This window comes from Otolemur garnettii, unplaced genomic scaffold, assembly GCF_000181295.1.
Source record: "Otolemur garnettii isolate 467f Iridium unplaced genomic scaffold, OtoGar3 scaffold00007, whole genome shotgun sequence".
Classification (NCBI taxonomy): Eukaryota; Metazoa; Chordata; class Mammalia; order Primates; family Galagidae; genus Otolemur; species Otolemur garnettii.
In genome coordinates this window covers 6771487-6785553 of record NW_003852402.1, presented here as the reverse complement: position 1 = coordinate 6785553, position 14067 = coordinate 6771487, and the positions used below count along the sequence as shown (strand labels likewise).

The 14067-nt window shown below is 47.4% G+C and overlaps 1 protein-coding gene and 1 pseudogene across 1 annotated transcript; one reads left to right on the top strand and one right to left on the bottom strand.

Annotated features, from left to right (window-relative positions):
* Nucleotides 1-2344: 2344 nt before the first annotated feature.
* On the top strand, nt 2345-9991 carry CUNH22orf46 (chromosome unknown C22orf46 homolog). The gene is made up of 2 exons (XM_023509193.1): nt 2345-2560; nt 5400-9991. Exons 1-2 carry the CDS (start codon nt 2345-2347, stop codon nt 9882-9884), a joined length of 4701 nt encoding a protein of 1566 aa, XP_023364961.1. The 3' UTR covers nt 9885-9991.
* On the bottom strand, nt 2677-5209 carry LOC105888462 (annotated as a pseudogene).
* Nucleotides 9992-14067: the final 4076 nt, after the last annotated feature.

Here is a 14067-nt window from a genome sequence, read left to right as displayed (position 1 = left end):
AAAAAAAAAAAAAAAACAAGAAAGCCCTCCTAAATCCTTGCCATGTCTTACTAGGCCCTTCCCTACCAGTATTCCCTTCCACCACCATAATCCATTTTCATCTACCTTTTTTGCTGTACACACCTCAATCTCTCTAACTCCTTCTATCAACCATCCATTGACCTGCTTAGCTAACTCCTGTTCAACACCTCTTCACTGAAGCATCCCTGATCACCCAGACCAGGTAATTGCCCTTGCTGAATGGAGTCACAGCCCTGTTGGCACAGGTCAACCTTGTTGTTTAGTGTCTGCCTTCCCAATCTCATTGGAAGCTCCATGAGAGCAGGACCTGAAGCTGCCTTGGACACTCTGGCTACCTGTCTTGCACCATGCTTGACCCAGAGGACATACTTGTTGCACTTAGGGATTTTTAGTGGTAAGCTACTGAAAAAGGGGTTTAGGAGAAGACTCTGTAGTAGAGCTTAGATTTCAAGGGGAGCTGGTTGTGAGAACAGGAACAGTCCTACAGTCTCACTCTATTTCAGTGAACCTCCAGCCAAAGACCAACAAGAACACACCTGTAGTATTATAAGCTTGTGTCAATAAGGGAGAGCACACACCATAGGGAACTGTGGGCTTCAGTATAAGATGGTATTATGGCTCAGCGCCTGTGGCTCAAGTGGCTAAGGCACCAGCCACATCCATCTAAGGTGGCGGGTTTGAATCCAGCCTGGGCCCACCAAACAATGATGGCTGCAACCAAAAAATAGCCAGGCTATTTTTTGAGTGAAATCTTCAGGGTAGTAATTGTTCTCCCACCAACACTCATTTTTTTTTTTTTTTTTGAGACAGAGCCTCAAGCTGTTCCCCTGGGTAGAGTGCCGTGGCCTCACAGCTCACAGCAACCTCCAACTCCTGGGCTCAAGCTAGTCTCTGCCTCAGCCTCCCAAGTAGCTGGGACTACAGGCGCCCACAACGCCCACCTATTTTTTGGTTGCAGCAAAAGTAATTCTTTAACAGGAAATTGGGTTACCTTGAATGAAGAGGAAGGAATGACGAGTGGTCAAATAAAAACATGTTTGGCTTGGCACGGTTCAGTGGTTTGTGCCTGTAATCCTAGTATTCTGGGAAGCCAACGGGGGTGGATTGTTTGAGCTTAGAAGTTTGAGACCAGCCTGAGCAAGAGTGAGACCCCCATCTCTACCAAAAAGAGAAAAACTAGCTGGGTGTAGTGGTGCATGGCTGTAGTCCCAGCTACTGTGTTTCCCCGAAAATAAGACCTACCCAAAGAATAAGCTCTAGCAGGATTTCTATGCATTTGTTAAATATAAGACCTACCTTGATAATAAGACCTAGTGATGGGCATTTTGGCGCAGAGGGTAAAGAAGACTGGAATACCTTTTATCTGCCACAGCTCCTTTCCCACACTTGGCACAGGTGCGCATGTGGTAACTGCAGTCGCTGGCATCCTATTGCACATGTGCGAATGGCTAGGGGAAAGGAGTTCACGCATCACTAGCGCCAGCCCCACCAAGAAGGTCGACTTCCCCTGTCAGGTTCCAGAAGAAGATGACTTAACTGTATTTGAATAAATGTAGATTATTGTATTATACTTAATAAAAATAAGACATCCCCTGAAAATAAGCCCTAGTGTGTCTTCTTGAGAAAAAATAAATATAAAACTGTGTCTTATTTTGGGGGAAACACAGTACTTGAGAGGCTGAAGCAAGAAAATTGCTCAAGCCCAAGAGTTTGAGGTTGCTGTGAACTATGATGCCATGGCATTCTACCAAGGGTGGCTCTGTCTCAAAAAACAAAAACAAAAGCAAACACTCTATATTCAATAGAGTGTTCATTAATATTTAATAAGGAATACACAGAAGGACAAATGGGTACAGATATCTAATAGAAACAAAAACATCAAGCAGACTTCAGGGTGCACCACCTCATCATACACGTGGGGAACTTAATCTCTTCACTACAGGACAGGGATGTATAAGACAAGTTCTTTTTTCTCTTAATTCCTTTTTTTTTTTTTTTTTTTTACAGTTTTTGGCCGGAGCTGAGTTTGAACCTACCACCTCCGATATATGGGGCCGGCATCCTACTCCTTGAGCCACAGGCACCACCCTCTCTTAATTCCTTTTGAGCAGTGCCCCAGCACCAAAGGCATGCTAGCCATCCCTGGCACCAGCCCAGTGTCAGCAGCTGCAGCTGAGTCTGGGGTATCAGAGTCCTTTGTGAGGTGGCCTCAGTAACAGGGGTGTTATGATGCAGGGGCCACTCCACTCCAAACTGCCTGCATCAGCTATGGCAGTCCTTCCCTCCAGCTCCCTAACACCATCTGCCTCAGCTAAGCTTTGCTATGTTCCTGTCACTGCTGGGAGCCTGTGCTGTGGTGGGGCCATTCCATGGCTCAGAGTGGGAACCAGTGCGGGGCCTATTTTCTCAGGATCACAGCTGCAAGGACCCTCGGTGCTATGGCAACTTGCTTGTTCTCTGCCTCTTTCTGATCTGGCAAGTGCGGCACTATTGGCACCATGTCACCAGGACCTGCCCCAGCAGGAGGAATGTCACCAAGGTGAGGGTGTTCCACAGACTTTAACTGTCCTTCCTTTAGCACCATGGCTGTCTCAGTCACTTCTTATGAGGACCTTGCTTTATGCTTTGTGTACCAGGGACAAATCAGAGGGGAACTCAGACTGGCCAGGGAGAGCATTGTTCAGGCCCCAGGCCTAGAAGTTGCCCTGGAATCCTCTCTTTCCCTCACTCCACACATTCAGTCCATCTGTTAGTCCTGTGGACTCTACTTGCAAATTGTATTTCAAATCATTTCTCTCAACCTTGCCAAACCATATGGGATAGAGCCACCACCATGGTAACAGCCTCTCCCCAGTTCAGGCCACTTCTGTTGCTTAACCACAGTTAGTCTTCTACACAGTTGCCAGCATGATCTTTCTCTCTATAAAATAAATTTTAAGGCTGGGTACGGCTCATACCTATAATCCTAAGTACGTTGGGACGCTGAGGTAGGAGGATAGGTTAAGGCCAGGAGAAACAGCCTGAGAAACATAATGCAATCCTGTATTTACAAAAAAATAGAAAATTTAGTTGGGGACCAGGCACAGTGGCTCACACCTGTAATCCTAGTATTCTTAAGGCCCTGGAGGGAAGGACTGCCATAGCTGATGCAGACAGGAGGATCTCTTGAGCTCAGGAGGTTGAGACCAGCCTGAGCTGGTAGAGCATGAGCATGAGCATGAGTAGGACCCCATCTCTACCAAAAATAGAAAAAATTAGCCTGGTGTTGTGGTACACACATCTAGTCCTAGCTACTCAGGAGGCTGAGACAGGAGGATTGCTTGAGTTCAGGAGTTTGAGGTTGCTGTGGGCTAGGCTGAGGCTATGGCACTCTAGCCCAGGCAACAGACAAGACTCTCTCAATTAAAAAAAAAGAAAGGGCGGCACCTGTGGCTCAAAGGAGTAGGGCGCCGGCCCCATATGCTGGAGGTGGTGGGTTCAAACCCACCCCCGGCCAAAAAGTGCAAAAAAAAAAAAAAAAAAGAAAGAAAGAAAATAGCTGTAGTCTCAGCTACTTGGTAAGCTGAGGCAGGAGGATTGCTTGAGCCCAAGAGTTTGAGGTTGCTATGAGCTATGACACCCTTGGTAGAGCTGCTGCTCTGCTCCTCTTCTGACTCTCTATTCTTCATCTCTACTGCTGCTTATTTGCTCTGTTCCTTTTCAATATTTTCCAGTAAAGAATCCACTTTTTATTTTATCTGGGTCAATTCCTTCTTTTTTTTTTTTCTTTGAGACAGAGCCTCAAGCTGTCCCCCTGGGTAGAGTGCCGTGGCATCACAGCTCACAGCAACCTCCAACTCCTGGGCTCAAGCGAGTCTCCTGCCTCCGCCTCCCAAGCAGCTGGGACCACAGGCGCCCGCCACAACGCCCGGCCATCCCTTGGTTGCAGCCGTCATTGTTGTTTGGCGGGTCCGGGCTGGGGACTCGAACCCGCCACCCTAGGTGTACGTGGCTGGCACCCTAGCCGGTTGAGCTATAGGCGCCGAGCCTCAATTCCTTCTTAATGGCCTGAAGGTCACCTCCTTTCAACTTTCCAGACATGGAAGAGGAACCTCGCTGTCTGCTCTTAGAATTGAAGCCACTTTTCCCCATTCATGAGGTGTTTCCTGATACGCATTGGCTTTTTTTTTTTTTTTGAGACAGTCTCAAACTGTCGCCCTGGGTAGAGTGCCAAGGCATCATAGCTTCCAGCAACCTCTAAGTCTTGGGCTCAAGCAATCCTCTTGCCTCCGTTTTTCTTTTTTAGTAGAGATAGGGTCTCACTTTTTGCCCAGGCTGGTCTCAAACTTGTGAACTTAAGCTGTCCACCTGCCTAGGCCTCCCAGAGTGCTAGGATTACGGGCATGAGCTACCACACCCAGCCACAGGGCACCACAGCCTGAGCAACGGGAGGAGGAGGAGGAGGAGGACCACATGCTGGGTAACTAACTGTATATCCTGTCATAATAATCCCATGGAAGTCATAGTCCAAGTTAAAAGAGGAGCCATACATCTCCGCTGCAGATCGTTTCACACCTGCTTTTCCTTGATTCACTTTTGGCTGTGCAGCCAGATTAATATCTAAATTTGACTAGCAGTCATTCTGCCATCCTCTCCTACAACAGCCTGGACATTTCTCTCATTAACATACTCAACAAAGACAAAGTCCTTGTGAACAAAGCAGCCCACAATTTTGCCATATTTTGAGAAAATTGCCTCCACATCAGACTTCTTGACCACAAGAGTGTTGAGATTCCCAGTGAATACACGGGAGTGGATGGAGCAAGGGTCTGTCTTGCTGGTAGCCATTGCGTTTGATGATAAGGTTCTTCGCAAAGTGAAAAAATGCAGCTGAAGATCAAAAAAATCTCACAGGAATAGCTGGGTGTTGTGGCGGGTGCCTTTAGTCCCAGCTACTTGGGAGGCTGAAGCAAGAGAGTCACCTAAGCCCAAGAGCTGGAGGTTGCTGTGAGCTATGACACCACAGCACTCTACCAAAGGTGACAAAGTGAGGCTCTGTCTCTAAAAAAAGAAAAAAAAAAAACAAAAAAACCTCACAAGCAGGGAGGGAGAAGAGATTTGATTCTGAATCTCCTACTCCTGGGTTCTATATGGAGAAGCTGAGTACTGCTCGAGGTTAACAATGCGGCCACAACTGCTCTGTCTTCATCTCTTCACAAAAATCCCTTAATCGTTCTTGAATGAATGAATACTGTCTGCTACAAGGGTGACTTAAATGACTCCCTCTTTCATGAGCCTGAGTATCCTCATCTGGATAGGAGGGACTGGAATTTTGATCTATATGGATTTTATGAGCTAATATGTATGTAAGGATTTTGCTTCTCTGTTCTAACCTACAGATGCCACTGCAGAAGTGGGCAGTGTCCTCCATGAGACAAGAAACTTTCTTCAGGCCAACTTCTGGCAAATTCAGGGGCCTGGATGCTCCTGTCCAAAACTGGGCACAAAAAGAGAGATGGGGATACCGGATGAATCTCCAGGAGTCCTGGGCCCAGTACCTGCTCTCTCCACAGCACCAGTGTCAGGGCCCACGTTGCAGTGCCCGCACCCATTCTGAGCCCACCCTTTGTACCACTTCTTTTTCAAATACCTGTCTGCTTCCTCAGGGCAGTTCGTGGAAAGCATGGCAGGTACCCTGGTGTCTCAGTGATGGTCATACTCACCCTGTCTTGGACATGTCCCACAAGGTGGAGCAGCTGGTGGTTCACTCCCAGAAAAACTTGATGGAATTGGAGCCTGTCATCAGCATGAGGTCCGGCCCCACCTCTCTGACCTTAACCACCTCTCTTCCAAACCTCCCTTCAGCTCAGAGGCTACAGTTTCCCAGAAAGTTCTTGCCTGATCCTTCCAATCAACTATTGGGAATGCACATCTGGAAATCCTGGAACTGCCCACAAGAGGCTTGGGCATCTTGGGGTGAAAACCAGACAGGAAGCCGAAAGTATAGTAGTGAGCTCCAGACTCCAGAGTGGATGAGCCAGAGAAATAGCAGAGGGGAAAATGCTTGGGAAATCCAGGCATCTAGAGGGCAACTTCCCATAGACTTTGGCATGGATGCAGAGACTAAAGTCTTGGGGTATAAAAACCACAGACTAGTAATAAGTAAAACTGACGGAGAGATCTCAACTGCAGGGTGGGAGAAGCAGGACCAGATAGGAATTGAGAATAGAGCCAAAATTCAGGACCTAGGGAAGAGAAATCCAAGGGAAGCTGGAGGTAAGAATCCTCCTGAAATCCAGGCACATATGGGAGAGAACCAAGAATATTTAAGTTGTAAAATTGATGCAGAGACCCAAACACCAGAGTGGGGGAACCAGGACAAGAATGGAGGTGAAGATGCTTTAGAGAGTAAGAACAAGAAAGAGGTCAGAGGGGAGGGTGAGGGAGAGATCCATGCCCAAGGATTGGGTAAGAAGGACCAGATCAGAGGTAAGAATGGTGAGGAGACCCAGATGCCAGAGTGGGGGAAGCAAGACCAGACCGGAGGTGATACTGGTGCAGGAATTCAAATAGAAGAGGGAAGAGACAAGGACCAGGTTGGAGATGAGGATGCTGTGCAAATCCTGTTGTTTGGTAAAGATAATCTGGGAGAAGTAAAAAAAGAGGATGTTATGGAGACCCAGACTCTGGAGTGGGGGAAACATGAATACATTGGAAATGAGAAGGTTACAGAGATCCAGGCACCAGGGCGGGAGAAGCAGGATCAGGATGGAAGTAAGGAAACTGGGAAGACCAAAGCATCTAGGGGAGAGAACCAGAAATTATTAAAACATGAAATCCAATTGGAGTGGGAAAACCAAGGTCTAGGAAGAGAGAAGAATGTTGAGGAAACCCAGATTTTGAGCAGGAAGAAGCTAAAGGAGATAAGAGAGGAGGATTGGGTGGTGATCCAGGCACCATGGTGGGGAAACCAGACACTGATAGCAAGTGCAATAGATGGAGAATTTGAGATACCATGTTGGGGGAATCAGAACCAGATTGGAGATGAGTATAGAGCAGAAAATCAGTCACTAGAGAAGAAGGATCAGAGAAAGGATGGAGATGAGGATCATACAAATGCCTTGCCACACGAGGCCAAGAACCAGGAACAATTAAGTAAATCTGATGTGGAAACCCATCCAGCAGGGATGAAGAACAAGGAGCAATTTGGAGATGAGAATGATAGTGACATTCAGGCATTAGGGCAGAGAAATCTGAGGGGAGTTAAAGGTGATTGTGCTAAAGAGACCCAGGAACTAGGGGAAGAAAATCGGGGTCAATTAGGAAATGAAATTAATGGAAAGATCCATATACCAAAGTGGAAGAATCAGGAACATATTAAGGGCAAGGATGGTGCAAATACCCAGGCATCTGAGGCAGAGAACTGGGATGAATTAACAAGTAAAACTGATGGAGAAACCCATTCAGCAGGGTGGAAGAAAGAGGAGCAGATTGGAGGTAAAAATGGTGCAGAAATTCAAATACAAGGGAAGAGAAACTTGAGTGAAGTTGGAGGTAAGGATGGTACAGAGATCTGGACACCTGGGAAAGAAAACCAGTTGCAGTTTAGAAGTGACATTGATAGAAAGATCCTTTTATCAGAGTGCAAGAACCAGGAGCAGATAGGAGGTGAGAATGGAACAGAAACTCAGGTGCCAGAGAAGAGAAACCAGAGAGAACCTGGAGGTGAGGATGCTGTAAAGACTCAGAGCCCCAAGAGAGAGAACCAGGGACAGTTAGATAGTGAAACTGGAGAGAGCCACTCACTAGGGACGAGGAACTGGGAGGAGATGGAAGAGAATAACATTGCAGAAGATCAGGCATTTGAGAAGAGAAACCAGAGAGAGGTTGAAAGTGAGGATGTCAGCAAGATCCAGAGACTTCGTGAAAAGAATGAGAGACTGTTAAAAAGTAAAGTTAATAAAAATACCTGTTCACTAGAGTGGAAGAATCAGGAACATATTGGAGATGGGAATGATGAAGAAAGTCAAATACAAGGGAAGAGAAATCTGAGAGGGACTGCAGATGGTGATGGTACAGAGATCCACGCTCCTGGGAGAGATGACCAGGGACAGTTAAGAAGTGAAACTGATGGACAGATCCAGGCACAAGGTCAAGGAAATCAGAAAGAGAGAGGAGATGAGGATGCTGCTGAACTCCAGGATGTTGGAAGCCAGAGAAAATGCAGAGCTGAGGACACTGGAGAACCTCAAGCACCAAGGGGCAGAAGCAAGGACCAGGTGAGAGAAAAGGATATTGCAAGGGCCAATCTCCAGGTTGACTCTTCTGGGAGTGAGGGGCCCACAGTTAGGAAGCACAGCCTAGCAGGGCCTCCAGCCTTCACTGGCTCTGGATATGGGGCCATGGAACAGGAACAGGCAGTGGCTGCGAATGGGTTAGCCCCTGCTCCCTGTCCTGAGATGAAGCCTCTGGCCAGCCAGGGCACAGCTCCTGCTAGGCAACATAGAGTAGGGGTCAGTTCCCCCTCCCAGCAGGGGATTCAGGCCGGACTTGAATCCTGGAGAAGACAACAAAGAATCAAAAGGGTGGATTCAGTCAAGGCTTCCAGCCCAACTCAGCAACCCTGGAGCCATGTGTCCTCTGCCCGCCCCCCTCTCCTATACAGCCAAGCCCCCCAAGCTATGGTGGGAGCTCCCACTGCTCTCACTGTCCTACCCAAGTGGCCAATGCTCAAGAGGAGCAAACGACTGCTTTTGGAATCCCTTATGAGGCGGAGGATTGCACACTTGAAGTGGGGCCTTCCCCAGCGGATTCTGGACTCCTATTTGTTGTTTCACTTCTTAGGATCTTGCTCATTACCCCTTATGAGGCTCCCTGGATTATACTTAGACCAGGAACTCCAAGGGCATCAGGAAAGGCATTGTGAGGCCCATGGCTCCATGCCAGGCCCTCATTCCCCACAGAGGTTCCAGAGAGTTCAGCCCATTGGCAGAAAAAGCTCAAAACTTTCTATACAGGTCAGAGCTCTGGAGAAGTATAGACCAGAAGGGTCAGAGCCAAGGTCCATTTCCACACTGCCTGAAAAGCCCAGGAGAGTGAGGCCACGAGGGGGCGCCAGAGAACTGCAGGTGATCCAGGAAGGGGTTCCTAGGGCCAAGCTGGCTCCCAGGAACCCCAGGCCTGCAGCAGAATCAAGGAGCTGGTGTGAACAAGAAAGCATCCAAGAATCTTCCAGTGAGAACAGAAGGGGCAGGAAAATGATCAGGCCATGTGTCTCCCAGATGGCAGACAGGGCTCCTGGCAGACTGAGGACCTTATCCTCCAGGACAGGCCATGACCTATGGAGGAAGGAAAGTACATCCTGGGAGGCCTCTGAGCTTCCTGGACCCAAATGTCATCAGCCTACATACTGGGGAAGAGGAAGCCTGGAGCTTGCAAAAGGCAGAGAATCTGGGCAGCAACCTTCCTCTGATTCCACAGAAACTGTCAGTTTGAAAGGGAGTCTCTACTCTGCTGCAGCAAAGCTGAGCATGACTCTCCTGAAGAAGATGTCCTGGTTCCCACATCTAGCCAAGCCCCAGTACTCAGTCCCCAACTTGAGTCTGAGGGATCCTACCCTGTTTCCCAAATTGGGTGACCCACATGTACAAGAGGACAACATTGGAGACTGTACTTCTTTGGAGAAGGACCTTCAGCCAGCCGGTGAAGTGGCCTGTGAGCCTGTCTATTGTGTTGGGGCCACTCTTCCCAACACTGAGAGTCCCCAGGGTCAGGTGGCACCTGGGAATCCACATGGGGTCCCAAAGAATTTACCAGCCTCCAAAAAGATTGGTTTTATGAAGCATTTGAGAGTTTCTGTTTTCCACTGTGGCTTTAAAAAATAGGCCTTGGGACCAGAGTCCTCAGGACATATCAGAGCAAGCTTGAGAGTGGACTGTTCCCCCCAAAACTCTAATAAAATTGATTATTTGGGCCCTGTGGGATTCTGATATCTCTGGCACATGTTTTCTGGTTTCCACTGTTGGCTGAGCCCCAGCAGTAAGCCCCCAATCTGAGCCGTTGGGATTTGGGATATTTTGTGGGTAGCATAGAAACCACTTTGATCTGTGGTTTTTGAAGGATTAGAGAATGTGGGTCAGCTCAGCGTCATCTCCTAAACACCTCCCCTCCCACCTCCTCATAGTATGGTTCATTGGGGTTATGGTTTTGTCCTGCTCTATTCTCAGACTCATCCTGATTGAAGCAGGATACTCAACAGCCTCAGCTGCTTGTGGGGAGGGGTGTGCTCTGCATGAGACACTATTATTCAGGAAGGGAGGTGATCGCTGCTGCCCTACGGGGGTTCTACTGCTGCTGCTCAAGAGTGGACTTCATGGAGAAAACATACCCACCTCTTCAATTCTCAAATACTGCCAACCATAATTATTTGTTGCTTTTCATGGTCCACTATGGGATTTCCTAGAGCTAATCATTTGCTTTAGTCAGGTCTGAAACTTCTGAACCAGTGGTATTTTTGTGATAATTCTGTAGACCACTTCAGCAGGTAGAAACAGATTCATAAAACCTAATCAGTGAGTACTGGGGCTGGAAACTAAATTCAGGTTTTTTTCCTTCCTCCTTTCTCCTTGTTTTCATTTTCCCATTTTCTCTTCCTTTCTTTAATTTTGTAAGGCCCTACTCCATTTTGTGCCAAAGAACCAGACTTACCCCATCTTGCTAAGAGCTTTCAGCGCTTCTCCTCTCCTCTTGGTAACTACAGTTAGCCCCTTGCAAGCTGCAGCCCTGCAGACATAGGGGATACCAAGAGTCAGATGACCTCTGAGCAAGATGATCTGTAGCTAAGGGATGGACCCTCGGGCCATTCGTCCACAGGGGCTTCTCGTGGAAGAAGAGCCCAAGCCTTCAGCATGTAGTAATTTGTCAATTACTCCCTTACCTGTGTTGTATGTCTCAGTAAAAGGCTGGTGCGGAGGTTGCTCAGGGCTACCCTGGAAAGAAGGGCTGGCCCACCTCCTACAAGCTTGTACTTCTAATCTGAGTCATGCCTGGTTCCTTCCTACGGTGATCGAGACCAGGGCCACAGAGGCCCAAGGGGTTAAGACATAGCTGAAATCTGCAAAACCTTGTGAAATCACAGTCCTGTCTGTGTGTAATCCCCAGTTCGTCTTTTTTTTTTTTTTTTTTTTTTTTTTTGAGACAGAGCCTCAAGCTTTCCCCCTGGGTAGAGTGCCATGGCATTACAGCTCACAGCAACCTCCAACTCCTGGGCTCAAGCGAGTCTCTTGCCTCCGCCTCCCAAGTAGCTGGGACCACAGGCGCCCGCCACAACGCCCGGCTATTTTTTGGTTGCAGCCGTCATTGTTGTTTGGCGGGTCCGGGCTGGGGATCCGAACCCGCCACCTTAGGTGTACGTGGCTGGCGCCTTAGCCGGTTGAGCTATAGGCGCCGAGCCCCCAGTTCGTCTTATATCCACCCCCCTCACCCTATAGATCTAACCTTCCAAGTTTTGCTTCTGGAGAAATTCCACTTGAGCTAAGGCTTCCTATCTCCCGCTGAAAGCACCATATAAAAAGCTTGCACTGGGGAGGCGCCTGTGGCTCAGTGAGTAGGGCACCGGCCCCATACACCGAGGGTGGTGGGTTCAAACCCAGCCCTGGCCAAACTGCAACAAAAAATAGCCGGGTGTTGTAGTGGGCACCTGTAGTCCCAGCTACTTGGGAGGCTGAGGCAGAAGAATTGCCTAAGCCCAGGAGTTGGAGGTTGCTGGAGCGACTCTGCTGCACTCTACCGAGGGCGAAAAAGTGAGACTCTGTCTCTACAAAAAAAAAAAAAAAACCTTGCACTAGCTTGGCCCAGTGGTTACGGTGCCAGCCACATACATTGAGGCTGGTGGGTTTGAATCTGGCCTGGGCCACCTAAAGCAACAATGACAACTGCAACAAAAAATAGCTGGGTGTTGTGGCATGCGCCTGTAGTCCTAGCTACTTGGGAGGCTGAGGCAAGAGAATCACTTAAGCCCAAAGAGTTTGAAGTTGCTATGAGCTGTGATGCCATTGCACTCTACTGAGGTGACATAGTGAGACTCTGTCTCAAAAATAAACCCAAAAAAACAAAAAAAACCCTTTGCACCCCTGCTTTAGAGGGGTCGAGAGTCTTTGAGGCATGAACCCGCTTTTGACCACCAGCCAATAAAGGACCCCTGCTTAATTTGGACTTAGTGTGCTGGCATTTCTCTATAATTCCACTTGCGTTGGGTATAACACTTTCACTTGTCTTTCCATTTATATATGTATATATACATATATATGATAACATAAATATAATATATATGTATTTGTAATATATATATTATTGCTTTTAGTCTCAGCACTTTGGGAGGCTGAGGTGGGAGGATTCTTTGAGCCCAGAGTTCGAGACCGTTGGTCTGGTCAACATAACCAGACCTTGTCTCTTATAAGGACATTATATAGTCTGCATAGGCTGCTATAAGAAAATGTCACCTAGGGGTGGCACATGTAGCTCAGTCAATAGGGCGCCGGTCTCATACACCAAGGCTGGCAGGTTCTTTTTTTTTTTGAGACAGAGCCTCAAGCTGTTGCCCTGGGTAGAATGCTGAGGCATCACAGCTCACAGCAACCTCCAACTCCTAAGCTCAAGCAATTCTCCTGCCTCCGCTTCCCAAGTAGCTGGGATTATAGGTGCCTGCTACAATGCCCAGCTATTTTTTTGGTTATAGCCATCATTGTTGTTTGGCAGGCCCAGGCTGGATTCGAACCCACCAGCTCAGGTGTATGTGGCTGGCACCTTTGCCGCTTAAGCCACAGGCACCAAGCCAGCTCATAATTTTTGTCAAACAGAATAATGCTTTGTTAACACTTTAAAAGTATATACAGTAATACTTAGGGCAGGTGCAGTGGCTTGTGCCTATAGCCCCAGCTCCTGTGGAGGCTGAGGTGGGAGGAAACCTTGTGACCAGAAGGTCAAGGCAGCAGTTCTGTGATTGTGCCACCCAGTGAGACTCTGTCTCCAGAAAAAAAAAAAAAAGATATGGAAGGTATAAATGATATATTTTTCTTTGCAAGAAAGCAGTTTACAAACCTTTGTACATTGCTGCTATAAAAGTGTATAGTAAAAGGATAGAACATATAGATCATATTTTTTCTTTTGTTTTCTTCATTGAACTGGTATTTCACACATACTTAAGAGATGTTGAAATAAATGTTAATTTTTTATTTTATATAATTGTATATATAACCTTGCATCTTTGTACACAATAGTTTAACAGGCATTTTTCTGTCTTAATATCTATTTTTCTCCAACACTATTTCATAATAATCCATTGAATATCAAACTATTGTTTTCCAAACTATTTTGCCATGAAGGGCATTTTTTCCTCTCAGTTACAGTGTTGCAGGAAGACAAGGCCCAATGGAGAGAAAGAGCACCCAAACACCATGGTGATAAGAGAAAAGGCTTTATTTCAGCCGGTGGAACAAACAGCATAGAAGAATTCAAAATGGCCGCACGCCCTGACTGGCTAGGTCTTTCCCTTTTTATCTCCAGTCAAAAAGCTCTAATCCTTATCGATCAGTTTGAATCAAGTGGGAGAAGCTATTCCAGCACCCAAAGAACTACAGGATTTCACAGAAGCAGAAATTTCCAGGTCCCAGGAAGTTAAGTCTACCAATTCCTAAGAGCTGAGTCACCATGGAGAGGACCCTGTAAGGTGTATGCTTGGGGTCTCCTTGAGAAGACCTCTGTGCTCCTAGACCTCACCCTTCCCAGGTATCCTCTCTGAACAGTACCTCTGTGTGAAGACACCTCTTGAACTTATTTCCTTCAACATCGATCAGTTGCTGGGTACATTGGTGTTAAAATGATGCCTGTTGATTGATGAATTGTTATTTTTTATTTTTTTTGAGACAGTTTTTTTTTGGGAAACGGAGCCTCAAGCTGTTGCCCTGGGTAGAGTGTTGTGGCATAACAGCTCACAGCAACCTCCAACTCCTGGGCTCAAGTGAGTCTCCTGCCTCCGCCTCCCAAGTAGCTGGAACTACAGGCACCCAC

Bases quoted from the DNA above. Each gene is read 5' to 3' on its own strand.
- CUNH22orf46 (XM_023509193.1), top strand. From the start codon at position 2,345: ATGTTCCTGTCACTGCTGGGAGCCTGTGCTGTGGTGGGGCCATTCCAT. The intron at 2,561-5,399 runs GTGAGGGTGTTC...TCTAACCTACAG, and splicing joins GCAGGAGGAATGTCACCAAG to ATGCCACTGCAGAAGTGGGC.